This window comes from Acipenser ruthenus, chromosome 20 (assembly GCF_902713425.1).
Source record: "Acipenser ruthenus chromosome 20, fAciRut3.2 maternal haplotype, whole genome shotgun sequence".
Classification (NCBI taxonomy): Eukaryota; Metazoa; Chordata; class Actinopteri; order Acipenseriformes; family Acipenseridae; genus Acipenser; species Acipenser ruthenus.
Genome location: NC_081208.1, coordinates 29,656,038 through 29,682,705, shown reverse-complemented (window position 1 = coordinate 29,682,705; position 26,668 = coordinate 29,656,038). Strand labels below are relative to the sequence as shown.

Below are 26,668 nucleotides of genomic sequence, written 5' to 3'. Positions count from 1 at the left end.
TTTGTGCCTGTGGTCTCTGTGGTCTCTGTTCTTTGTGCCTGTGGTCTCTGTGGTCTCTGTTCTTTGTGCCTGTGGTCTCTGTTCTTTGTGCCTGTGGTCTCTGTGGTCTCTGTTCTTTGTGCCTGTGGTCTCTGTTCTTTGTGCCTGTGGTCTCTGTGGTCTCTGTTCTTTGTGCCTGTGGTCTCTGTGGTCTCTGTTCTTTGTGCCTGTGGTCTCTGCTCTTTGTGCCTGTGGTCTCTGTGGTCTCTGTTCTTTGTGCCTGTGGTCTCTGTTCTTTGTGCCTGTGGTCTCTGTGGTCTCTGTTCTTTGTGCCTGTGGTCTCTGTGGTCTCTGTTCTTTGTGCCTGTGGTCTCTGTTCTTTGTGCCTGTGGTCTCTGTGGTCTCTGTTCTTTGTGCCTGTGGTCTCTGTGGTCTCTGTTCTTTGTGCCTGTGGTCTCTGTTCTTTGTGCCTGTGGTCTCTGTGGTCTCTGCTCTTTGTGCCTGTGGTCTCTGTGGTCTCTGCTCTTTGTGCCTGTGGTCTCTGCTCTTTGTGCCTGTGGTCTCTGTGGTCTCTGCTCTTTGTGCCTGTGGTCTCTGCTCTTTGCATAAGTTCCTTACACTGGTATTACCAATCCTGTCTTTAATTTCAAGGGCAATGTGGTGAAAGCAAAGGATTGGGAGCCATAGGATCCTGTTTCAAAGATCCTGGTTTTGAGATCCTGGTTTATCCACTGTCTCTTGTTTTAAGCATGAGAGGATTATATATATAACTTAAGTACTTAGGAGTAAGTTGTAGCATACACACACACACACACACACACACTCCATATACCTATAAACCCAGGTGTCTACAGAATCTCCTTTTAAATGGCGAGAGAGCTTGCTGCCGGAGTTTTAATTCCCTCATTTTTCTCCCTGTCTATTACAGCACTGCCATTTGCATTGGCTGGTGTTAATCAATCCTGCCTTAATCACGGAGGTGCTTTTCCATTTCACGTTCCGTCCTTCCTCCATAATGACCTCCGGCGACCCGAGATGCGAAAGCCGTGCCGCGTTCTGTAGTGCACATGTATTATTCATCACTACCCAACACAAACATCCTCCGCTCTTCATTAACAGCTATATATTCAGAGGACTGAAGCGCCACAGCTGGAGATTGCTTCATTGGTTTATAATTATAAATAAATATACTCTGAATCCAATTCTGGATTATTTATGTATTTTATTTTCTGAGAGCTATAAAGCTTACAGTGCAGTCTGCTCAGGAGACCGCAGTCCTCATTCACCAGATAGCTTTCTATTAAGCAGCAGGACTCTTATTGCACAGCAGTTTCACCCATTCCAGGTTTTACTGCAAGCTTGATTAGCCACAGTGTGCAGTTAACGAGCTCAGGTATGTCTTATTAAAGTAATAGTAAAACTAGGAATGGATCAAACTGCTATGCAGTGGGAGTCTTATTTCAATCCCTGGAGCAGTGTAAGAAAGAATAATGAATTTACCAAACCAAGTCTATCCACCTATCCAAGCATACATACATACATACATACATACATACATACATACATACATGCATAATATACAAATCTTAGCTCAACATCTATTGTGCAAGCTTTGAAAAACAAAGTGTAATATGGGGGGCATTCTCCCTCGCTGTCTATGTGCATTTGTTCTTCACTATCAAAGCGATATCTTCAATGTCTCCGTATGAAAGAAAAAGGACCCTGCACCCTCACACACACTCTGACCTGTTTGACAACACAAAGAAGATTCTGCTCTAATCACTGCCTGTCTCACCCTCCTCTACCTAACCCCATCAGCAGCTCTTTCACACTGCGGTCAAGCGTTGTTCCTGAACAAACAACAAGGAAACCCATGCAACTTTCCCATGGCATGACTGCACTGCATACTATACAACCCCCCATCAGATTGATCTCACAATTTAGGAATCAAGAAATTACTAATAAAACTTAGCTTTTTTTTTTTTTTGGCGAGGCTTAGTCTGATTCTGACGTCCATGTGGCTAATTTGTTTTCTCACCAGAAAGGTTACATCCTGTGGGAAGGATACAAGTATCTCGTATCTCTGGATCTGAGTAACAGCTTGATGACCTGCCATTCGCTGGCTCTCTCAGTAACAGCACTCAGCCTGAACTTTGCCTTCATTCCACGAGACGGCTTGCTTGCTCTCTAGCTCTCTCTTCCCCCTCCCCTATCTCTTATCCCTGGCAACAGGAAGCGTATGGAAAATGACTCACAAGTTACAATGCTTAAAGAGGGAGAGGGAGAGTCAGTGACCAAATGACTATTACTGTCTGATGCAGCGGCTGGAATTTCCATTGATTCCAAGGAACACACACACACAGACACTCCAATAATCTATTCACATGTGTCACTGCTAATCGGCCAGACTGGGGCTGAAAAGGGGCACGCATTCTACAGCGCTTCTAACACATTCATAAGCACTGACTAAGCTCACTTAATCACATTAACTGGGATGTCACATGGTGACCATATTGATAAAGGGATACCGAAATCACTGCTCCTACCACTGAAGACGATTTGAGCATGATTCATCTCTCAATCTACCGATCGCCCCTCGGAAACACGAGATCCACTTACATTAACAGTACAGATTATCTGAATCTTCAAAAGGGTTCAGACCATCCTTGTCTGGGCATTGTAAAAGTTAAAAAAAAAAGGTTTCAATTACACTTAAGCAGTAATTCAGTGTAATTATGTATGAACCCGGATTTCCTGTTGAATTTATAACCCCTATCCATGACACATCCTGCACCTATTCATAGTCAATCATTGATCAGCAATAGCTGGTCCTGAACAAGCCCTTGTTTTAAAATGCAGCAGGCCATTCTTTCAGCATTGCAAGGGCAAGATAATATGTCACTTCCATGTTCAAATCTGTCTGGATCTCTCGTCTTGTGATATCATTGTAATGTCTGCTCTACAAGTGTTTAAAGCCAAACAAAGGCGCTGCGTAATTGTAAAGTCTGTCTTGTGCTGGTAAGGTAACTTCACTACCATCGCCAGAGGAGAGTCTGCAGTATTATTTACAAGGAGTGAAGACATGACATCATGTTCTCTGCAGACCGCTTGGCCTTCCCAAAGGGAGCTCAGCGTGAGGAGGGGCTCATTAACACAGCTAGCCTCTCTACTAGCTGGTAATGGGGACAGATCACTCATGGATCACATTCATCCTTGTAAAACTCTCAGGCAGTTGGGAGTAGTACCTTACTTATTCAACAGCCTGCTTTAGACTTACTGTAATATGGTGTGCGACATACTGCATTTCATCTCGATTGCAACGATCCAAGTGACAATGTTACAGTAAAAATCTGAGTGTAATATACTCAGGCACATTGACTATAGTATGTGTTTTAGCCAACATACATTGTGCACGTACTGCAAATTGCTCTAAGCAACAAACACTAATTACTGGTTTGATTGCAATAATGGTAATTAGTTGATAATCTTGTTTTTAGACAATTGTTTAGTTGTTTTTTTCACAGATCCTAGCCTCTCTAATTATCTCTTAGCTGTGACTCAAGTAGGGCTATAGGAATGTGTGTTTATAAACAAAGGGCTTGAGATGTGGTTTATACAGTCGCGTTTGATTGAATTGGGGGCACTGAGACCGTCAGCGGTGCATCTACACGCTGCCCGAGCAGCGATGTCACGCTTCACTCAGGAGACCTGACGGGCCAGGTTCACAGGCCAGGTTCATGGGCCAGGTTCATGGGCCATTAATGGATGTGCTTGGCTGAAGAGCAAGGGTAGTAGTACATTTTCTTATTACCACTGCTTTTTCAAGGGCAATGCATGAGCTACTTTGTTTAGCCTGGTCTATTATCAGGACTTAGGCTTTTTAAGAAGGCTGGCTCTTGTTGCACTGTACCTCACTGTATCTTGTAACCAGATCTGTGTACTTGATAGTCATACAGGACCTTAAGGTGTATTGTAGTGTATTGTATTGTATTGTACTGTGTAGAGTATTAGGAATTTCATAGAGAGACAGCCACCTGCAGGCTTGTAGACCCCCTTGACCTTATCACAATGTGACATGGCTAATGTCAGTTTCCCTAATCCATTAGTACGGTGTGCGCCGACAAGCTATGGAACAAAATGAAACAACGTTAAAAAAGAGCTGCCTTGCCCGGTCTAAAAGATCAGGCATCGTTTGCATTCGAATGGGTCGTTCAAACAGGAGATGGATACAGAGTGTACACAGCGGCCTCTGAGAAGAGGCAGTTTGCCTTGCTTTAGAAAAAGCTATCTGGCAGGAAGTAATGTGCCATCTGCACTCCGCGGACCCCAGACAGGGTCATTCCTCTGGACAATCGCTTAGTGTTAGCCTGGGTCCAGCTTTTGTCTCTATTTTTTTATGGCCCTGGTGGGAGAAGCTGAAGTGACGTCACATGTTGGGGTTTTTTTTGGGGGGGGGGGGTATGGGGGGGGCTGTACGGACCTTTACGGGTTGATAAATGCACACCCTTCCCCCAGAGTAACACAAAAGACTTATAAAAGCATACCAGCTCTCTTTAAAGTGTCAGAAGACTACATCAGATCTTCATTCTTATTTTGATTTGAATGAACACTAAATCCACTGTGTGAGAGAAATTAAATAAACAGAAATAGAGATGAAAAACCTTATAAGAGTTTACCCTAGTAAAAGCACAGCAAAGCGTAATAAAGCAAGGTGTAAGCATTGTAACAAATAGCGAGGTATGGTAAAGCATATTAAGAAAAACGGCAGACCAGGGTAAATTATGGTAAATGCAGAGTAAAATCATGGGAAAACTGCAAAAATACCACACAAAAATACCATGGTACGCTTTTCTAAGGGTAACTAAGGGCTCAGCAGTTGAATCACATACTGTAATAGTGCACTTTATCGTGAGTGTATATCTGTATTTCTTTGTGTCTCTGCGCAGCATTCTTGCCATTCCTCAGTGGTTGTTTTGGGGTCGTTTCCAGGATGTTTGCTTGGAACTGTGTCCAGGAAACAAGAGGAAAAATCTTGAATGGAGCCGTCGGATACCCTGCCTGCAGCTCAGCAAAAACCCTGGTGACCACATGAAATAAAAACAACAGAAAAACACGGAAGCACAGGAGACGACTGAAGATTACAGCAACTGTGCTTTTGCACAGCGTTCGAAGAAACAAGAGTTACAAATGAACAAAGATAGCCAGCTCAAAGATGGGAAAATGCTAAAACTGTGTTACCATATGTTTAAACTAGGCTTGGTCTCTGGTTGAATTTGCTGAAGCTGCTCCACCACAAAGACCCACATTCACGGACACGCACAATGCTGGGGAGACTCTGACATTGTCCTTAAACCCCAGAAGAGTCAGCGACTACAGCACTCCTAACTCATCCCGAAGTGTGTAGATTAAAGTGTGTTTCACAGTATCCTCTTGCTCTTGAGGCGAGTGCTCTACCCACTGATGTTCCAACGCCTCCACTAGAGATATGAGCTTGGCCTGCTTCTCAGTACCTGGTCGAGACAGGGCTACAGAGAGGGGTGAAGTACGGGAATGCTGTGTGTTTATCTCTGACCGGAGTGGGAGATCAGCACTTGAGACCTGAGGACCCAGGGCCAAATTCCGCAGCTAAAATCCATACAATAAAAGGTAAACAGGCCAGAATTGCAGTAATTATAGAAATACTTCAAGAGCTAGGTGCATACAGATGCAGATTAATTGTGACTGACAAAGTTATAACTCTACTGTTGTCAAGCTCTATATTTTCAATGCTAAAGCTCAGTCTCACGAGTAAAGTGAATGTCACGCATACAGTAAGCTTTAAACATGCCATTAAATAATATTCTGTCATTTGTTTTAAATGCAATAATTCATTTGAAATGCTGTAAAGAATAACTCCTAGAATTTGTGAATTCACCCCAGCAATGGCTACACCAAGTGCAGCTTGCTGTGCAGAGCTGGTAGCTGTATGTAAAGCCACTCTAAATCAAGAATGCTACAATGTACTAGATAACAAGATCCATAGAGAACATACAGAGATGAGAACTGTTTTAGTCATTCGGAGAAGAGCTCAGGAATGAACTTGCTGGACATCTGGACAGCAGGCTGTAGCCCCGGAGCATGCAGGCCCCCCTGACCTCTCTCAACACAACATGGTTTGCGTCCTTTTTATCATGACTCCCTCGATTAGCGACAGATGACCAGGGCAAAGCTCTGGGGAATTAGGAAAACACTGTTGCTAGTTTAGCTCTAGAGCCCATTGGTGGGCACACTTTAATTATATACCTTACTACAGCAAAGCTGCAATTCATATGGTGTCCGTATAGCAGCCTTCGTCAAACATGTAGAAAAGAAACTGTACAGCTACTGTATCTGAAATCCTCTTAAAATAGCGTGCATTCCATCTACATCAGACCCAACAGACTGTTTTTCTGGGTTTTTTTTAACCTTAAGGAATGTGTTTGTTTTCTTTAAGGACACTGTTTATAATCCTTCTCTTAGGTTAAACAGTGCAAAATATTCTGTACAACAACTCTTCAAGTTTAATGAATAGGGGCAAAGGTAAGATAAGATAAGTGAACTACTAATCATTGTAAATAATCTGACATCAGATATTGGTTGTAGTGCGATGGGTCTGTGTGTGTCTGTGTTGTGTGTGCACATGTGTGTGTCTGTGTTGTGTGTGTGTATATCTGTGTTGTATGTGTGTGTGTGTGTGTACGTGTGTGTGTCTGTCTGTTGTGTGTGCATGTGTATGTGTGTGTGTCTGTGCCTGTCTGTGTTGTGTGTGCACATGTGTGTGCGTGTGTGTGTCTGTGTTGTGTGTCTGTGTGCATGTGTGTGTGTGTGTGTATGTGCACGTGTGTGTATGTGTTGTATGTACATGTGTGTGTGTGTGTGTGTGAACACATTCATTCCTCATTCTTCTCCAGGCTGACTCACCGTCCTGAATCTCTCAGTGACTCAAGACGTATTGCCGTTAATCCTTACAAGGTATGTTCTAAATAAATAAAAACTAGTTTGATCTCGTCTCCCTGCTCTACCCAGGCCTTGACTGCATTCCTGAGCAGGAACACAGCACTGCCAGGCAAGAGGCATTCCTCAGGTTTCTCAATACCCCTGTCTGTTAGTGTCTGAACACTGAGAAGCGAAACTGCAGGAAGAGGAGAACATAACAGAAGGGTGGTCCGGAGGTGGCAGGGGGAGGTAATCCAAGGTTGATTCTCAACACTGCTACTGATACTACAGCTCTGGCTCCAGTCTCAAGTGAAATTACTCTCAACGTGTACTCTCAAGAGTCTCAACGTGCACCTCAACCTACAACTACCAACGAGTGCTTGAGAGAGGCACTGCACAGCGCTCTGCTTGAGAGAGGCACTGCACAGCGCTCTGCTTGAGAGAGGCACTGCACAGCGCTCTGCTTGAGAGAGGCACTGCACAGCACTGGCAGTGACAGCCTGTTTGTGTATTTGCATGCTGTTAAAAGAAAAGCCTAGGATTGGGGTCAGGACCTTTTTAATTAGGGCCAGCCCGGGAGATAACGGGTGCATTAGACTATGCCTCTTTTATGCTGCAAGCAGTTGATCAAAGCCCATTGACAGTGCTGCTACCAGGTGAATTACGAGCAGTGATTTCCAAACCCTCCCATCTGCAGCAGGTACAGCTCCCTCCCTCCTGCCTCCAGTTTCGACTGTAAGTAAACATTTGCTAAACTTGTAGCTGCAGGCAAAAAAGTATTGAGACGCTGCCGATTTCACAAGCAGGCTCTGAGGACAAGCAGGTTTCTACCACAGTGTGGGCTGCTTTCGCCTCAAAACAGTACAGTAAAAAAAAAACCCTGTGTAGTTGATTGTTCTTGAAAGATGGTAATTTGGGGAATGATATACACATTAATTTGTACATCCTTATGGTGTTTTGGTTTGGTATGTAGACAGTGTCATGCTCCTAACCTGCTCCTACATGGAAGAATAATGACATGCCTATCATGAGACAGATAGCAGACTTTGATAAAGTGTGTCTCTCCTGCCCACAGCTCCTTGTAGGTGTTGTTTCTCTGCCATCCCACCAGAAAGCCTTGTGATGTCACAGTCTCGCACCCCTGACCAATCTGAGTCTGACTCCTAAGCAGCTTTGTGTGAATTTCATGTTCAGAAGGCCCTTTTTTTTCCTGTGAAGTTTTGCTTTTGAGTCTTGGGTCAGGTAACTGAGAGAAAGAGTTGGGGTTTAATAATTTTAGTGGAGCCAGTGCAGTACCTTCAGAAAGCATTTTTCAGCACAGTGGTTCCCAACACTGGACAAACAACAGTCCAGGTTCCATGCATCATCAAACATTATAAAAACAATTCTTTGAATTAAAACCCTATACTGTTCAAAGTCCACAAAGTATTAGGTAAACACAGCTAGAGGTACGTTTCTGAAGCTCTACCCTGAATAATGAGTGGGTGTGCAATCCCACACCCCCTGCATGGGGGCAGGGTCGCTGCTTCTGAACTCAGAACACTGGCTCATACGGGACGCTCTTTCTGGGTCTCTCCACGTCAAGCACTTGCACAGCAGTCTGGCTGGGAAGTTCACCGTCTGAAATCTCAGCCAAAATGCTCCCGTCTGTGGCAGACTTTCTTCATTCAGAACTGAAACAGAGACAGTGCGCCAAGTATTTGGACGGAAATAATTGGTTTATCAGAGATCCTGGCGTGGCAAGGATTTGACCTGCATGTTTCTTTGATTACCCTAAACAAGTCACTCAGGACCACTAGATTATTATAATTACACCGGGTGTGCGGCGAGAGAGGGGCTCCAAGAAGAGGCCTGAAAATGTAACCTTGCAGAGTCATTTAATGTGTTGATATCTATTGCATACAATTACACCAATGCAGGGGTAGCTTTCCCCAGATACAGTATGAGATTTCGAAATACACACACGCATTTCAAAAGATGTATAGATACACATGCCGTATGCCTATACAAGTCTAGGAAACAATAATATCACTTACATTATTTTTGTAACAACTCTACTGTACTAAATGATACCATTGCATTTAAAGAACGAGGCACAGTCGCTCCTCAAGCAGTAAATAAACAGCAATTTGCAGAGCTTTGTTGAGACACCTGCCCTGCTCGTTTTCCACTGTGTGCCTGGCCTGCTTGCGTCCTGCAGGCACTAAAACTCCCAACATCGCCCTCTGACCAAGCCACTGGCCTTGTGACTGACCCCCGCATGCAAGCAGGCAGGCTGACACAGCTCCCTCAGCCCTGGGGGTGTGATTGAAGGCAGCCTGCAACACCTCCCTTCACTTCTGACAGGAGGAGATAAGCCAGCCACGTAAAGCCTCACCACACCCTGGATTTCCAGCACAAACAAAGCCAGCTGTCTTTTAACACCTTGCAGTGAAGCGCTGCGGCTACAATAAAGTGAGTGCTGCTCTAGGGTACATGTCAATAAGCACAGTAACGTCAGCATCCTGGGGCACAACACATTAGTGCTGTTCTATTGGTAATCGTCTTGGTAGCATCAGAACAATACGATAGGGAACCATAAACCATGTATAAGATTTTCCTACTGTGGTTTCACTGTAAAACGATACAAATATGATAAAAAATACCTGTGTGTATGTATATGAATGTACTGTAGTGCACTGAAATTGAACCCTATAGCTGTGTCAAAGGCTATGCAGAGCTTGCAGAGGGACTCTCCGTATGGTCCTTCCATCACCCTTTCCTGAAAGCAACAGCTGCTGGGTTAATAGCTGCGTTTCTGTGCAGATACAGAGTGAAACCCAAGCTGACAGCGAGCAGGGTTGGGTTTCTGTGCAGATACAGACTGAAACCCAAGCTGACAGCGAGCAGGGTTGGGTTTCTGTGTTTGTAGGCGCCATGCCCACATTCTTCTCCACCAGCCCCAGCATTCACACAGTCTTTCAACGTTGTCTGTGAGTTCCAGCCAGTCTGAGCAGCGCACTGTTGGCTGTGGCCATTCGAGACCCTACTGACCTCGATGGGTTATGTGTCTAACCTTTTATGGTGGATTTTGTCACTTGTACAGATTTCAGAAGTACAGTGTTGTGTGAGGCACTGCCCCTACAGATTCTGTCCCTGCAGGGTCACCGGTTCCCATCCAGCCTCCTCTCTGGTACACATACATGCTCAGCATACCAAGCCATTGGAGCACTCTGTGTTTTGCAGTACATGGCATGTCTTTCCTCTTATCACATTCTGGACTTTTTTTGTTTAAATCAGCATCCTGTAATTCCTTTCAGTTCTGCGAATTCCAGTAACTTTAGTATTAGCTTGGTCACTGTGCCAAGTCGACCCACGAGTCAAGACACTGCTTTAGAGAAAGCTGGAACATCTCAATTTAACAACATGCAACCGAAAGAGCTGACGGACTGTCGTATTAATGCATGAGTTTAATTAAGAATCCACATGAACTTTGAATACTGAGATATTAGGGTAGTGCTGGTCATGACCACTGAAACATAACAACTAATGAATGATAACATTAGCTTAATAATTCCAAAAGAGACCTAGAAACTGCTGCAAGTCAGAGTCATAATACGCATAATACACATAATACTAGAATAACCACAAGAACCCAGTCAGTGATAGTCAATGCAAGGCAAGACAATCCATTATTCTAATGAAATCTTGCTGAGAATAAAAAATGCAGAGCAGGATAATATTGTGAGTTTGTGTTATCGCCGCAAGACAATCCACTCTGCACCGGGGACAGAACGATGTCTCTAACACTCCATGAGGCTGGAAACCTTCTGGAACCTTGGTGCCACACACAGGAAGCAGCCAGCCCGAGTCTCATCCCGCACACACACACACACACACACACACACACACACACACACACTCCTGTTGTGAAGGGAGCCCTGCGCAATCCGCCTGCTAATTAATGTGCAAATTAGGATGAGTGTTTTTTTTTGTCTTTTTACTTTGATTGGAAACTGTTATACGGCAGCTCTTATTATGCTAATGAACTTGGCTAATCAGGAAGATCCCTTGATGAGCAAGGCCCTGATCCCCCAGTCTGATCTAATCTCAACCCTTCCAAAACTGGCACTTCCATTCCCAGCCTGAGAAGACACATTTAATAATAATAATAAAAACGGAAGTTATTGCACTGAAAATTTTCATAATTACCACTGGGCTGCCCCGTTGTATGACTTTGTTAGTTGTGAAATTACCACTGTATTGCTGTTGAAGGTCCTTTGATTTATGGAAGTTCATCTTGCACATGCACATATTGCCCTATCATGGAAAAGCTTGAACTAACAGTGCGCAACACTGCACATATCACCTGCAATAACATGCAGCTTCACTGTCAAAAAGCACTGTCTGGACACCACCTGCCCCTGTATCACGGCACTGCAGCACCACATGCACTCACTGTGCAGATGACAGCAAGTGATCACCCAGCTCCCAGTCCGCACGTTTCACCATTCAGCTGTTTATTTCTTTTAAAAGAAGGGGGGTGTGTGTGTCTGTTCCATTTGAAATTTTTTAAGCTGTTACTTCACAAAGCTGTTTCTAATGCCATTATGTAGAAATGGTGCATGCAGGATCTCAGCGGGTTCGCATCCTGGTTACAAACGATGCAGAAATAATTTTATTTGTGAATTCTGAAATGTGTTAGCAGTGAGCAAGCGGGCTCCTTCTGAAATCTGCCGTGAACTCCTGGGTTACAAAACCAGTGACACGTCTCACCTGAGTGGAGTGAGTACGTGCTGGATGAGACCCAGGGAACCAATTGAGGGGAAACAACTTCCCAGCTCCAAGCACAACTTGAGCCACTCATCTCAACGAGGAGTCTTCTACAACCAGGAGGTGGTGAAAACGCCTGAACGCCTTGTAGGATACACAGGAGCGGCCTGTAGCTGCAAAGCAGCAGAACAGCACGACCAGAGGGCGTCTTCCAGGGTTGCTTTGTAACAGACATCAAAAGTCACAATTATGGGTTGGCTGGGTTCTCATACTACATCATTATGAGCTGCTACCCACATGAAAGCCCCCTCCAAACAGCATGTAGGGTTAAATACTCAGTGTACTCGGTCCCCTCTAAACAAACCTGGGTTATTTAGAGAAGCTCAAAATGTAGTAAGCGCCCAGGCAAAAAATGGTACATGGGGCCCTATTCACAAAACTGTGAAGGGATGTTTATTGGAAGTTTTTTTGTTTTTTTTTAATATAAACATTTTCTTAGATTAAACAGTGCTTTGAAAAAAAGAGAATAAACTTCTACCCCCCCCCCCCTTAAAAGAGAAGGAAACAGTTTTCATGAACTGCTAACTTGATTTATTTAGAAGGTTTAAAATGGGATCCTTAACAAAACAGTGCTTATACAATGCCTCATCTATCTGTTTCATAAAAAGGTCTCAGATTTGATACCCCTGTCCCCTGTCCGCAGTTTAAACCCCTATGACTCTTAACTCAAATGTATTACATTTAACATGTGCAGTTCCCATGTGCTCTGCGCATACGTGTCAACACTGTATAACTACACGGCAAGTACAGTAAATGAAGCACATATGAGAATTCATACCCTGACAAATCAAAACAAACTCTCCTTTTGTTTCGTGCTCAGTAAGTCTGAATGGAAATCGGCCATCTTAAGAAACATGTGAATGACCAGTGAGGATTAGAACAGGAAACACTCTCAAAAGAGTTCAAGGGAAAAAAAAAAACTGACCGCTCACTCAAGTGAGCTCATAAAGTCTGACAAGCACCAGTTGCAGGTGACAATTAGGGATTACAAAGCTGCCACCGCAGTCACTTCTCTGAGTTACTGGCAAGGTGCTGACAAAACACAACCACTTCATTAACACATAACCCAGTGTCTTCAAAAAAACAAACGCGCACTATGGTGTAATGACAGTGTGTAACTGAACATGCCTGAACACCGAACCCCGGACTCAAACAACAGCAGCAGCTCTTGGGAATGAGTCCAGGGTTACTTACTGGGTGGTGTTTGCTGGGACACAGTGCTTGGCCCCATCAGTTCAAGGGGGGGTGAGAAAGCAGTGCTGTATCTATAAGATTAAGCAGCCAGTGACCCAGACAAGGTAAGAACACAGACTAACTAACAACACAAGAGTTAAAACAAAAGAAGAAAATATGTTACCAGCACCCCACCCCCTCCCCTTCCCTTCCCTTCCAAGTCTTTTTTTACAGCAGCATCAGCATTCACTCCACAGGCTTTTCACACACCAGCTCCAAAGACACTTACTTACCAAATAGTTCATTTTCAATCCCTCTTTTTCACTGAAGGTTTTGTAAAGGGGGGGGGGGGGTGTCTGAAAACCCTTGGGTCCCCTTGGCCTCCTGGAAATGTGTTTTTTGTTGTGTGAAAGGTCTTCCTCTGGTCGTTAGGATCTTAACACATTGTCCAGTTCTGTGTAACCTCGGAGGAGAAGTATGAAAGTATTCCGTCCTTAGTTGTGAAGCGCACAGCCTCCCCAGCACTGTCTCACTGAATGACTGACTCAGGCAAGGAGGGAGTGAGGGAGGATTGCTAGGTAACCTTACACCTTCCCTACCCACTCACAATCCCAACATTCCTTTCCTCACTCCTGATTGGCCGGTGGGCCGTTTCTTATGCAAATGCCCCCCCCCCCCCCCTCTCTCCTGCTCTCTCCTGCTCTCTCCCTGGCTGGTTAGGAATGGGTCTGCCACTGCATGGCACTTTGTGGAATATACAGGCAGGGGTACATGTCTCTCTCTCTCTCGCTCTCTCTCTCTGTCACTGTCACATCTCCCTGGGCCGATACTGCATGCCAGTCATTTTCTCATACTAGACTAAGCAACTATAACCCTCGTCTGAATTAAAGTAGAATGTTTAGTTATGTATATAGATGTAAAAAATGCAAAGGTTTTTTTTTTTTTTTTAAAAGCCCTGCTGCAATGAAACAGAAGCTATACAAATGGACCATGTTCTTACCTTTTAACAGCTTCCCTAACATTTTCACTTCTCTCCCAATTCCTGTGCATCTGAAGATAATATATGTGATGTTTACAGGATTTAGGCCATGCCTTTATGAAGTCAATGAAGAAGCAACTGGGGTAAAACAAAACAAATGCCTTAGTCTTGTGGATTTCAACAAAAGTGTGACATTGACAAACACTCGCTGGTAGACCAAGGAGTTTCGTCAGTAAGGTATTTCAAGCTTAGCAAAGTCACGAAGGGATCACACCCCCTTTCCTCCCTGGATCAAGCGCATACCCACACGTTGCCAGTGCACACATCCCCTGAAGCAGAGAGAAGGGAATCAATGGAAATGCTTTGTGATGGCAGGCTTTGGATTCCCGTGTAGTTCTCACTCTGGGAGCTGTGTTATCTTGTTTGTGAGTCATATCATGTGGACTGTCTCTCAATATAGACCCCCTACTGCTCCCAGCTCCTCGGAGGTGTGAGACCTCCCAGAGGAGGAGGCCAGGAGAAGACAGGCCAGTTAGCAAAGCTATTACCAGCAGTGCCGGGCTGAGCTGTGACAGCCTGCGGAGACCCGCTGACAGGCATGCCCGACCACTCCTCCCAGAGATAAACAAGAGAGCGGTCAGGCACCTCAGCCGCAAGACACCAGCCTGAGCAAGACCCCCAAGAAATCACTCACCAGGGACACACGCTCTCCGCTGACATCGCACTTCACACTAAACTGTTCCTGTGTGGATTTATTTACAGGAGAGCGATTTAGGGAACCAAAACACAGACCAGAACTGAGCTTGTCTGAGAAAAAACAAAAACACTATTTGGAAGCTTCTCAACTTCAGGACAGGCTTCTAGTTACATGTAGCTATCCAGGGGTCCACAGAAAACTGCCTAGCCACAACTTTGTATCATTATGAGGAGGACCTGGTGAACAGGGAGAGTGTGTACTTGAGCTATGTCCCCTATCAGTGTGATCTGCAGGGTTAGTCCTCTGATCCTGTTCACTCAATCTCCTCACGTCTCTCTCTCTCTCTCTCTCTCTCTCTCTCTCTCTCTCTCTCTCTCTCTCTCTCTCTCTTCTCTCTCTCTCTCTCTCTCTCTCTCTCTCTCTCTCTCTCCACATCAAGTGTTCTCTCACACACATAAACACATTAATATTTATTTTTTAGATTCATAGTAAAAGGTTACTGTTTGTATAATGATATGAAGTACTTTGATTGTAAAAAGAATCACTTTCAGAGCAGTTTGGAAGCTCTTTTTGAAATCTGTAATTTGGATTTGCAATTGTAAACTCTTATGCTTTCCTGCACTTTTCTGGGTTTTACCGTGGTGCACCACAACTGGGTTCAACCCAACCCTACAGAACCAAGATCAGCTGCTGGAAAAGAAAACTATTATTGTTCATCCATGCACCATAATTGCCATCACCGTACTGATGCAAAACATATTCATTTTAAATGACGACTCCTGTAACTCCAATTGTACTGCGTGGGGAACCTGTTTATTCAGCAAGGTGAAGCTTAAGGGATTAGTTTGCATTCTGCAGTGTCAAAACAACACTACACAATGTGTACTTTGGTAGTTGGCACAATTTTTAAGCTGACACCTCAGACTTTTGCAAGCCTTCAAGACCAAACAGGCACTTCAATTGGGGGAGGGGGATCAGTGAAAACAAATCAATGAAACAAAACTCATTTGCAAACCAGTTTTAGACATTGGAGGATCAGCTATGAGATGCACTCATCAGGGGTACAAACACTGAAACACATTCTGATCTGAAACATAAAGAAACCCCAGAAAAGGCTGTCGCAATCGGAAGAAGACTTGCCACAATCACTCATACTGTACAGTCTGTCAGCTGAGCTTTTCAACCACCTGGAGCTAAGACACAGCACCCAACCCAGAGAGACATACGCCCGGCACACGCATGTCAGAGAGACACACACCCAGCACACACATGTCAGAGAGACACACACCCAGCACACGCATGTCAGAGAGACACAGCCGACACACACTTGTCAGAGACTGCATCGAGTATCCCGATGAAGGTGAATCAACTCCTCGCTTCCATACAGCAGCAGATTCTCTGGGAAATGCAGCTCAATTCCTCACACTGGCTATTTCACAAACAAAATACCTTCTGGTTTCCCAATTTAGTGAACGTACAATTTTACATGGAAAAAGAAACACATTCCCAAACATCTGGACGATTGAAAGTCATCTGTTCATTTTTTATGTTTAATCACTTCATTTTCAGTTTGACTTTATGGGCAATGGTTCGTCTTTGCAATTAACAGACAAAATGGGTTGATAATAATCCTGTCAGTACACATATTCATGCAATATTTTATACACACAGTTTATAATGCTGTAGTTGGGAGCTCTAGTTAAGAGACTCTGCTATTTGTGTTCCTGCCTCTTCAGAATGCAGTATAAAAGATAAGCTTATAACAGAGCAGCATTGTATTTACACAATAATATTATTTTAAACCTCATCAAATCCTCCCTCATCTAATGTTAAATTGATCCGCTCCAAAGGTTATTTCACTTAACACTTTTATCGGGACCATTATTATTGTACTCAAACACGATTAAAAAAAAAAAAAACACATTCAGTGCCACAAATCAGGCTTTTTAATTAAACACAGCGGCGTGATAAACTAATATAGACTAATCCCGTCCCCAATAAATAGGTTCACTGCAGTCTGTGTGATCCTCTGCGCTCTTTCTGCTGTAAATAAAGAGATAATCTTGCATGCACTCAGAAGGTAACTGAATTATCCCTCTCCCAAAGAAAACACCACTGATTGGATTGTGCAGCATTCTTGGCTTTGCTCATCCCATGTTCTGCACTCCCAGAGGAACTAGAATACCCTGGCCAAGCTGGGACCCGGTTTCCACTGGGAAAGCAGTGGATTGAGAAGTGGGTTACAGTACAGCACTGCATCACTATACATGGGAAATGTAACAATACGAATACAACTGCGAATGTGTAATGTTGTGTAACAGTAATGCATGTCACTGCATAGGGGTAATGTAATGTAATGCTGCTTAATAGCAATGCAACTGTTCACTGCGGTGTGGTGTGTATCTGCAGGACAATAAAAAGAAGTGTGTTGTAAAAGAGAAGGACCTGTCTGTCCTGTCTGTCTGTCTGTGTCTATCTGTCTGTCTGTCTGTCTGTGTCTGTCTGTCTGTCTGTCTGTCTGTCTGTCTGTCTGTCTGTGTCTGTCTGTCTGTCTGTCTGTCTGTCTGTCTGTCTGTGTCTGTCTGTGTCTGTCTGTGTCTGTCTGTCTGTCTGTCTCTCTTGCTTTTGCTCCAAACACCAGGTGCTAAATGTATGTGTACCTTGTTTACACATAAAAAGACTATGGGACACTGCTTTTTTATGCTGTCGTGTATAAAAGGGTATGTTAACTGTTGTCTAAAAGTAAAGTTATTTTTCACATAAAATGTAATGCGTTACCACATTACGGTACCTGTCTGATAAAGGAATAGTTACAAGTTACTGAAAAATGTAATCAGATTACTTTTTCAGAAACAGTGGCTTGAAACCTGGTTTCAGGAGACCGGGAAACCTAGTTTGAGGTAACTTTGCTCTATCAAACCCCAAGTCTCCCCTGGTGTGCCGTGCAGTCTCCTGAAACCACGTTCCAAGCCACAACAGCTTACCATGAACAGGTGGGCAAAGCCCCTGCACGCATCCCCCAGTGGGAGTGTGTACCTCTTCTGGAGAATGCTAGGTAAACACTCAGGAATGCAGGAATGCGACACTCTACAGTCACAACGGCTCCTTGCAATCATCACTTCCTGGACTGGATTTCCTCTAGGGCAGCAGTGACCTAAACCTTTCGGAGTACTTGGGAACGACCTGGGAAAAAAAGAAAAGGAAAACCGGCAAAGAAAAATAAAGAAATCATTCCGATGAGGTGACCGAGCCGCGGCTTCAACCTTCTTCTCTTTCCCTCTATTCTCTGTCAATGCTCTGTGGAAGTGGGGGCTCACTTAGACACGCAATTAAAGTGCTTGTTCACGCTGCAAGATGATTTTATTAGAACACATTGATCATTTGTTTCTACATACGTCCAGGCTTTAAATCAAAAAAACATATGAAATCAGCGTCTAGACTCCAGGACAAACATATCTATCGTACTGTGAGGCGCAAGGCTGCGGTATTTAACTGGGGCTACACAGACCTGAACAGTTCATGCCAACATGATCCCTTCATAATGTGTAATTGCCTGCTCCACTAATTGTTTCTCCAGATGTGCCCATGGTATTATGTGTGTAACTGTAGTGTACAGAACTATTCTGTAGATGGAAATCAGTCCTGGTAGGGTCATTTGTTTCATCGTTACCCTTGATATGCAAAGAAACCATAGAAAACCAATAATATATGTATTGTACACACACACATATATACAGTATATATAGATAGATAGATAGATAGATAGATAGATGCAGTAGTGTGCAATGTACTGTATTAGAACATGTGTAATTTATATAATTTATACCATTTGTGGCTATGTGTTCCTTTTCCCTTACTATTTCAAATTAATTGCATGTGTGGCCAATAAATTATCATTAATTAAATTAGACAATCACTAATTTGCCCATTTTGACAATTTTCCCAGATTTTCAATTCCAGTGGTTTGATTTCATATGCACAACAAATCAAAACACCGGAAGCAATGGGGTGTTGTAATACATTTGCATGCTTCTCTCTCTCTCTCTCTCTCTCTCTCTCTCTCTCTCTCTCTCTCTCTCTCTCTCTCTCTCTCTCTCTCTCTCTCTCTCTCTCTCTCTCTCTCATCTCTCTCTCTCTCTATCTCTCTCTCTCTCCTCTCTCTCTCTCTCTCTCTCTCTCTCTCTCTCTCTCTCTCTCTCTCTCTCTTCAGGTTCGGACTGAGAAGTATATTATCAACAATAATTTGTTTGTTCAGAAATTTCCAATTGAGATGAGCATCTGAATTCCACAAACGTCCCAGAAAGTTAAGACTCCTACCAGACAGGTCTGTATAAAACACAATGTCCAATCTCTTGAAATAATGAACCTTCTTCATTGCAGATAAATCTGTGCTTATTCAGCTCAGCTTGTAGAAAACAATCCTGAGCAACAATACTTTGGAGCAACATTTCAACTACATGACTTTCTCAATGTCTCGAAGACTCTTTGCCAAAACTTTGAGTTGTGTTTTAGCTGTACTTCTGCTTGTTTTGATAAATACACGTGTGTGATGTTAAAACAGTGCAATGGAAGGGTGGGGCTGCTGGAATGAACGCGTGCATGCATGATTATTGATTATTATAGCGACTACATGTTTTAACCTTCAAAAGAACAGTTGTAATTTCTATTTTCCACAGGGTGCTCTGTTGAAGGGTAAGGTAAATCACCCATGTGTAATATTTCTACAAATGTTAGATATGCCTTATCCCAATAAAATGCATGATCAGGGTCAATATTAAACAACATTTTTGGTCATAAAAATCTAAGCTGCTAAAATAAAACTGCTTTAAACTTTAAGTCATTCTGCATTTCATTAGTAGCAGATGAGTGATGTGGTTAACTAGGAACCATACAAGAAGAACATGTACACAGGGTTCTACTGGAGAATTTAGAATTGTTACAACACTGGCAATTCTCTTCCAAGAGCTAAGCTGTGGATTGTGTATACAATTCCTGTGGTTTTTGCACTGTATTCTTTCTGTTTTCTCATGCTTTTCCCATCGTTATACAATGCATTTACCATAGTTTACCCTTGTTTGTCATTCTTTTACCATGCTTTCACTGTGTTTTAGTACACTTTTCTATGCTTTCACTATAGTAAACTTTTATAAGCAATGATGAGCTCAGGGAATTTCACAATAAAACCATAAACAATAAAACAAAACGACACAATTGAACCCCTCTGAAGAGCATCAGTATCTCTAGTGTCAGTCTGAGAGACCCAGCATGGTGCGAGCGTGGGGTATGATGCTGTTTCCAATGAAGCTGACCCCTCTACACTAGGTATTAGGTTAGAAGGTCCTAATTCCTCTGAAAAGGGCATCGGGGGGGAGCTACTCTGCATCCAGAGTGAAGCCTGTCCTCCGGAGGTGAAAAGTTTCACACCCCACTGAGCCACCGCACCCCCAGGGAGCTGTCCGCCTTAACGAGCGCTAATTACAGAGCACAGTAATGAGCGCTGGCTGGAATAAACTACCTGTAGACGCAGAGACTACAGGCGCGTGCCTCATTAACTGTCCTGCACTTTCTCTCCTGCACATCTGCTTTTCAAAGTCTCTTTCACAGCAGCACTGCAAAGGTATGATAAATACACTGGTATCTGCTGTGGCCAACAAGACACATATTAGCTGCGCAATGAACCACTAATGTGAAGCATTGTGTTCTGAAGCCTGTGCAACCATGATATGCTTCCCCCCTCCCCTCTACAATCAAAAATAAATTTTTGCTGGAATAATTACAGAACACCCATACAGTAAGAGGATGCTAAACAGGTTAGTAATGTTAGGAAAATACAGGTGATGTACAGGTATCCCTTTAAGATCTAATCAGAGCCGTTGCTGAGGGCATAGTAGAGAACTCTTAGCAGCTTCAGCTCAAGAAATGGTGTGCCGTTTGTTAGATAAAACTAGCATGCTGGCAGAAACCCATTATAAAGTTGAACTGTTGCCCATTGTTTATCAGATGCCCAAATGCCATTCTTAATGGGTTTTTGCAAAGGTGTAGGTTGGAGGATCTGTGCAGATGGGTGGAGCAGAGGAAATGTCTCGTACTTACAGACTAAATAAGTTAACATATGATGTCATACATGCAGCACCATCTTCCTGTTTTTTTGTTTTGTTTTATCGTGATCCGCTTGCTTTAATCACGTTGTCTATAAATAGTAAAGCTTCCAGAAAGCACGACTCACTGTGTGGATGTATTTTAAGACAGGACTGTGGGGTTCCATGTGAACCAGTGAACTCGCTAACCCCACTGGTCACTCAGAACTGGAGCAGGTCAGTGTGCTTCTCCTGGTGGGTGAATGGGCTGGTCCAGCAGTTAGCTGAGTCAGGCGGTCAGGCCTGTGTCTCCCAGCTTTGCTTCCCACAGCTCTCCCAGGCCACGGTACACTGAGCAGCCCTTCCTGGTGCATGAACTTTAACTTGCAGTAGTTTCTGGTTCTCATCAAGCGCCAGTCGGTTATTCACAGAGGCAGAGAGCAAGTGAGCTAGTATTTTCTGGTCCGCTTCTCATTAGGAAACTGTAATGTACAAGAGGATTGCCCCTTGCAGATAGCTGAAAGATTAAAGAACATGATCAAAATAGAACAGCTTCAATAGAGTTTATATATATATATATATTCAAAAGAACAATAAAGAAGCGTGTTTGTGTGTGTGTGTGTGTGTGTGTGTGTGTGTGTGTGTCTACACTGGGGGAAGGTTGCTTACTGGTTTAAATTGCACTTATAAACCATGACAGTACAACTAAACCAGCTGGGGTTCAGTTACGCAGTTTAGTTTAGTCACTCTCTGCAGATCTTGGTACCAATTCAGTGCACTTTCAGAAATACTGCAGCTGTTGTTTTTATATTGTATATTAACATAGCACAGCAATAATTGCATTTATGTTGCACTTTTTCATACAGTAAATTAAACAAGCCACAGGCTACATAAGTTTGCACTGGTGCTTCCCCAAGTCAGTATCAGTGATTCAACAGAGAAGGTGGTTCCGAGCCCTGAAAGAGTTTTTGATTCTAAAGTAACTGGGAAAATATCCCATTCCCAGGAACACTGACCACTGCCCCCCTGGGACTGAGCTGGGAGGATATCAGCGTGGGCAGTCAACCACAGGAATGTCCCCTCGGGTTCAGGAATGCACTTATCAGCTGGCTTTCAACAGCGCAACTGCTCAGGATAATTGTCTGCAGACATCTCCCAGTACAGCAAGCGGCCACTGCAGGAAAAGGGGCACCAACTAAATCGCAGCTCCTGCGAGTGTTGCACTGGTATGTGGGGTCTGGTAAAGCTGGCAGGATTGGAGCTCCAGTGTGGTCGGAGTTAACCCTGTGTGGTCCGTTTCTGAGACAGTCAATCACTGTGCAACTCATGCAAAGAAACTTCAATTGCAATATTCCACCATTCCACCATTCTTTAAACACAAACAGTAGCGCTCAGAGTGGATCTGGGTCAGTGGCTAGTTCACAAGGACCGAGCCTGTACTGCACACAGCCTGGGAGGGGGTAGGAAAGATCCAGGGATGGAAATTTCAGACTCGGCAGTTCCACTGTGGGTTCTACGGTCGTGTCACTACATGGGATAGCCAGCATGGTCTCCAGTTTACTGCAGAAGTGGCGTCTGCCCAATGACTTCTAACAAAAGAACAGGAGCCCTCATGCAAGTGTCTTCGTGGATCTTCTCTTGTGCATCAAAGCACGGTTTGTTTTTGTGGACATCTTGTAGTTTTTGCAGGACAATTAGTTCAGGGTGTGGGAGAAACACAGAGCGGTAGGACAGACCACACAGCCGTTCTGAATGAAGAGAGGCAGAACATTGGTCTGTACTGCTCGGTGTAGCCCCCAGTCACAGCTTTTAGAAGTGCTTTGAACTTTCCTTTTACAAGCCCCCACTCTGAATCGGATCATTCAGCAGCAGGCTGCGCAGTGCTGTGAAGGGGAGTCTCTGTGACGTGTGTTTATCCAAACTGTACTGTGTCTTGTTACTGCAGTATACCAGGCTTTGGAATCCCAATGAAAGTGAATGGCAGGGAGATGCCTCTTGTTATAATAGGCCCATAATGCTCAGAAGTCCCTGAACAGCACGATAACAAGAACAAAACCTAAAGGGTGTTACTCCGTGAAACTTAACTGCCAACAGCGGATACATGAATACTGCATCTATTAAAAGGAATTGTGTGATGTTTACAAGCTGCATCAGGTTCACCAGGGTTTCCCCACTGTGTTTCTGAGTGATGTCTATTCTACCTTCCAGGGTATTATGCTTATCTTCCTCAGAGCTGGGGCGCAGAGACCTTGTTCAATCCTGTGTACACAAGCCTGGTTTAGTCTGTACTACAAACACCATAAAGAAAACATTTCAACACCTGACATACATGTGTAGCACAGTTGAGCTATCACTGAAATGATGTACTTCAGGGCAGGGCTGTATTGATATACAATATATAGAGAGCAGCTGATTCATGCCTTCACACAAGCTAGTAATCACTATGGCCTATGGGATGATTAACAGTGCTCAATGTAACCAGCTTGTTATCCAGTACACTAAACTCTATTTGTTGATTGTATTGAACCACCATCGCTGGCAGCCAGCTTAAGAATTTCAGGATTTACTTCGCTGCTGTAGCCAGTTGACCCCCAGTTTAGATCGATATCTAGGGCTGAACCCATTATTCCAGGGGCATCAGCTGCACAACTAAACATCACTTTCCCCATGCTGTCCAGGCCCCTGTACAGGATCGGATTCCCCGCAGGAGATCAAGGAACTTGGGTTATAGTGAAGGATTTCTCATTGTCTGAACGCATGCCTGCATCAGGAAAATAGCATCAGACCCCTGGCTCAAAGTAACCTTACCTGCTCTTGTACTTTCTATACGGAAGAAAGGATGTAAGTTTACACAATGGATTTCTACTGTTCTAGCAGGGTGTTTTCAAGTTTCCTCAGGCATGCATTGCTTACAAGACTCTGCAAGACTCTGCCAGTACAACTACTGTGACCCAAGGTGAAGTGTTTTTAAAAAATCACACGCGCTGCAGGAAATAAAACGGAGACTATTCCGAGTTATTTCTAAGACATTCCTGACACTGTTCTAGAAGTCAATGGATTTGGAACACCAAGGATTATTGGTTCATTTTTAACCAATCAGATTCCAAGGCATCTCTATAGAATTGTTAATTATTAATGATCAATGACACACCACACGCACCCATGCAGAGTTACACGCAGAAACAGGATGGATTTATAAATCATATTTATTTTACCAGGAGAAAACCCCATTGAGTTGCACCTCACGTTTGCAAAGGGCTTTTAGCAGATGGGAGCTGACACATGTATACTCTACTGTATCAATATTTAAGAGATTGACTCTGGTTTTCTGCCCTCTCTCTGCACAGTTGCACAGATTTCAGCTGAATTTTTTTTTCAAGCAGCTCTCCATCAAACCCAGAGCTCCCAGATGTCTTTGGGGCAGAGCTTTTTGAGAGAAACTAATTTTCCTGCCATTGGCATCACGCTACTCCCCCCCCCCCCCATTCTTCACAGCAAGCCATGCGTGACCTACCTCCTCCGCTCCGGCCTGCAGGCAGTCGAACATTTTACACAACACCTGGAAGGATGAGATGAGGGTATTTTTTTTGTAAACCAAGCTCTGCTAACCACAACAAAGCTAAATGACATCACTTTTCACTCAAATATGCCTGGAATAGATAAAAGGAGCCTGATTGGATTTCTGTTGACATCATCCCAATTAGGTCTTTTACAAGCTCCTGGAAGATATTATTAGATTCATGTATACAGTATATTCACACACACACCATATAGGACACATCTGTTATATGTGGTTCAAACAACGCAGGCTATTTTAACAATAAAAACATCTGCATATCAGCTATTCATCTCATTGACTTGACTAAATGCAGTGGAAAGAATTCTGTGAAAATTTTGAATTTAATATTAAGATAATACAGATGATTAAAATAGACCATAACAACTCCCTCCTGGACTCTTTTACACCCACTGATCGCCTGCTGACAAGTGTATGGTGGAAAAAAAAGGTTAATTTCATAGATTAGTTCTTCCCTTTTAATTTTAATTGAGTTTACAATGAAACACACGCCACCCAGTGGTCAGATATTGTAATGCAGCTTCTAATATCACAGCCTCCAGAGACGCAATGCTATCTCTTTCGAAACACTAAATCAGTTTGCATCACTTAACCAGTGAGCCTCACTGCTTACAACAGCACCTGTATGCCTGTTTAACACGGTAATGTACAGCACATCAGAAAGGAAAGGGGCAGAATTCTCTATGAAACCCAGTCAGAATTACTGATGGGAGTAGCACAGTACCAGGCACAGAGGGCTGGTTCTGAAAAGCTCTGGACGTGTTACAAAACACAATTACGACTGATGGCTTGAATACACATCAGCCCTAATCTAAAAAAAGGATCATACTAAACACAAATAATCGTATTCTTTTAAGGCTTGTGCTTGAACTTTGGCATTCCCTCCCCTTCCAATGAGACTGCATGCCTAGGCTGCAACACACCAAGCTCATTTGCATGTTCGCTCTAACACTGGTGCTTCTTGTCCCAGTACTATGCACTATGAAGATGTTTACGATAATCAATGCAGCTCCAGCACATGCACCAGCAGAGCAAATGCTTCTCTGGTCTTCGGCTCTCTACACCCTTCCTGATTCTGAAGCCAGCTGTGAAGAGGTTATCAGCTGCTTGGCCTGTCCACTCTGGCAGTCCTCACTGCCCTCAGTGCATTCAGTTTCCTGCGTGGGCTTGTTGTCATTGTTCACACCCCCCATCCTCAGTGCCTTCTTTCGTGCTTCAGTCTCAAAGTATGTTTGCATTTATTAGTTTTAATAAGTGAGAAAGAAAGCGTCCACCATTGCATCCTGCCAGCACAGATTAGATCATCCAAGATTCCTATTGGCACACAAGTTCAATAGCAGGAGAATCAGCTGCTGCAGCTGTGGGGGGCACACAAGGCTGTGTTTATACTTGATGTAACCTTAAAAACATGTCATTAAAGCTTCCAGAGGTATGACAGGCTCCTAATAAACCTGTCAATCAATACACACAGTGATGACACGCCCCTTCCAAAAGTCGACCACTTTGCAGGTTTACTATGCTTTTCACAATTATAATATGCATATCTATCCTAAACTAGCAATTATACTATGCATTTACCATAGTTTACTCTGATTTGCCATTATACTACGCTTTACCATACCTCAGTATTCTTTACAATGCTTACCAATGCTTTAACTGTGCTTTATTATACTTTGCTATGTTTTTTCTGTGGTAAACTGAGCCGAGACCAACTTGTTTTACCTACTGCCCAGATTATTCCAAGTTCGAAGCTTCACGTTTCAATGGACTGCTGGTATCCTGTAACCACGGCAACCGAAACGTGGTCACCACGCAGTGGAAGGGAGTACAGCACCTAGCTCACTGCTCACTGCTGTGCCACTAGACCTATAACACTGACGATGAATTGTGTAGCTGTACAATCCTGCCTGACCTTATCCAAAAATCAACTGGGGTCCATCCTATCCCTCTGCCCACCCATTCCATCAACTCATTCACAAGGCGTGCCAAAACCCCAAAAAGTGTGACTGATAAGACAGGGCCTAATAAAAAGCTGGCACACAACTTGCATCTGTGTGTAGCTGTCAGTGAGATGTCACCGAGCACCAAGCAGCTGCTTCATCGCTGCCTTCCCTTTCCCAATGGTTAGTTGACAGCTCTGGAGTTCGCGGAGGCTGAGAGAGGAATTGTTCTTCCTAGTCGTGTGTATAGGTCTGTGGAGTTGAAGGAGTTCATTCAAATATGAAATAATATGCTGTACAATAATGAAGTATTCCATTGATGTTCCTCCCTATCCCTATGGGTATTGCTTGGTTCCCTATATTCAGCGTGTGCTCAGTTTAGCCATGGACACTGCTTGTGTTACATACTCCTTATATACTGCTTCCAGAGCTGTTTTTTTTCCCACAATAGGCCAATGACTATGCATTTTCTTGACCACA

The 26,668-nt window shown here is 43.7% G+C and overlaps 1 protein-coding gene across 3 annotated transcripts in view; it reads right to left on the bottom strand.

The window, feature by feature from the left end:
* LOC117425067 (breast cancer anti-estrogen resistance protein 1-like) overlaps positions 1 to 26,668 on the bottom strand; it is a 63,097-nt gene that overhangs the window by 21,361 nt on the left and 15,068 nt on the right. The window contains exon 1 of one of the 3 annotated variants that reach the window (XM_058993873.1): positions 13,212 to 13,511. The exons of the other annotated variants lie outside the window; for them this stretch is intronic. Within the exon in view, the coding sequence (XP_058849856.1) occupies positions 13,212 to 13,223 (12 nt within the window). The 5' untranslated portion in view covers positions 13,224 to 13,511. Of the gene's footprint in view, positions 1 to 13,211; positions 13,512 to 26,668 lie in introns of those variants that run through there. 3 annotated transcript variants of the gene reach the window in all.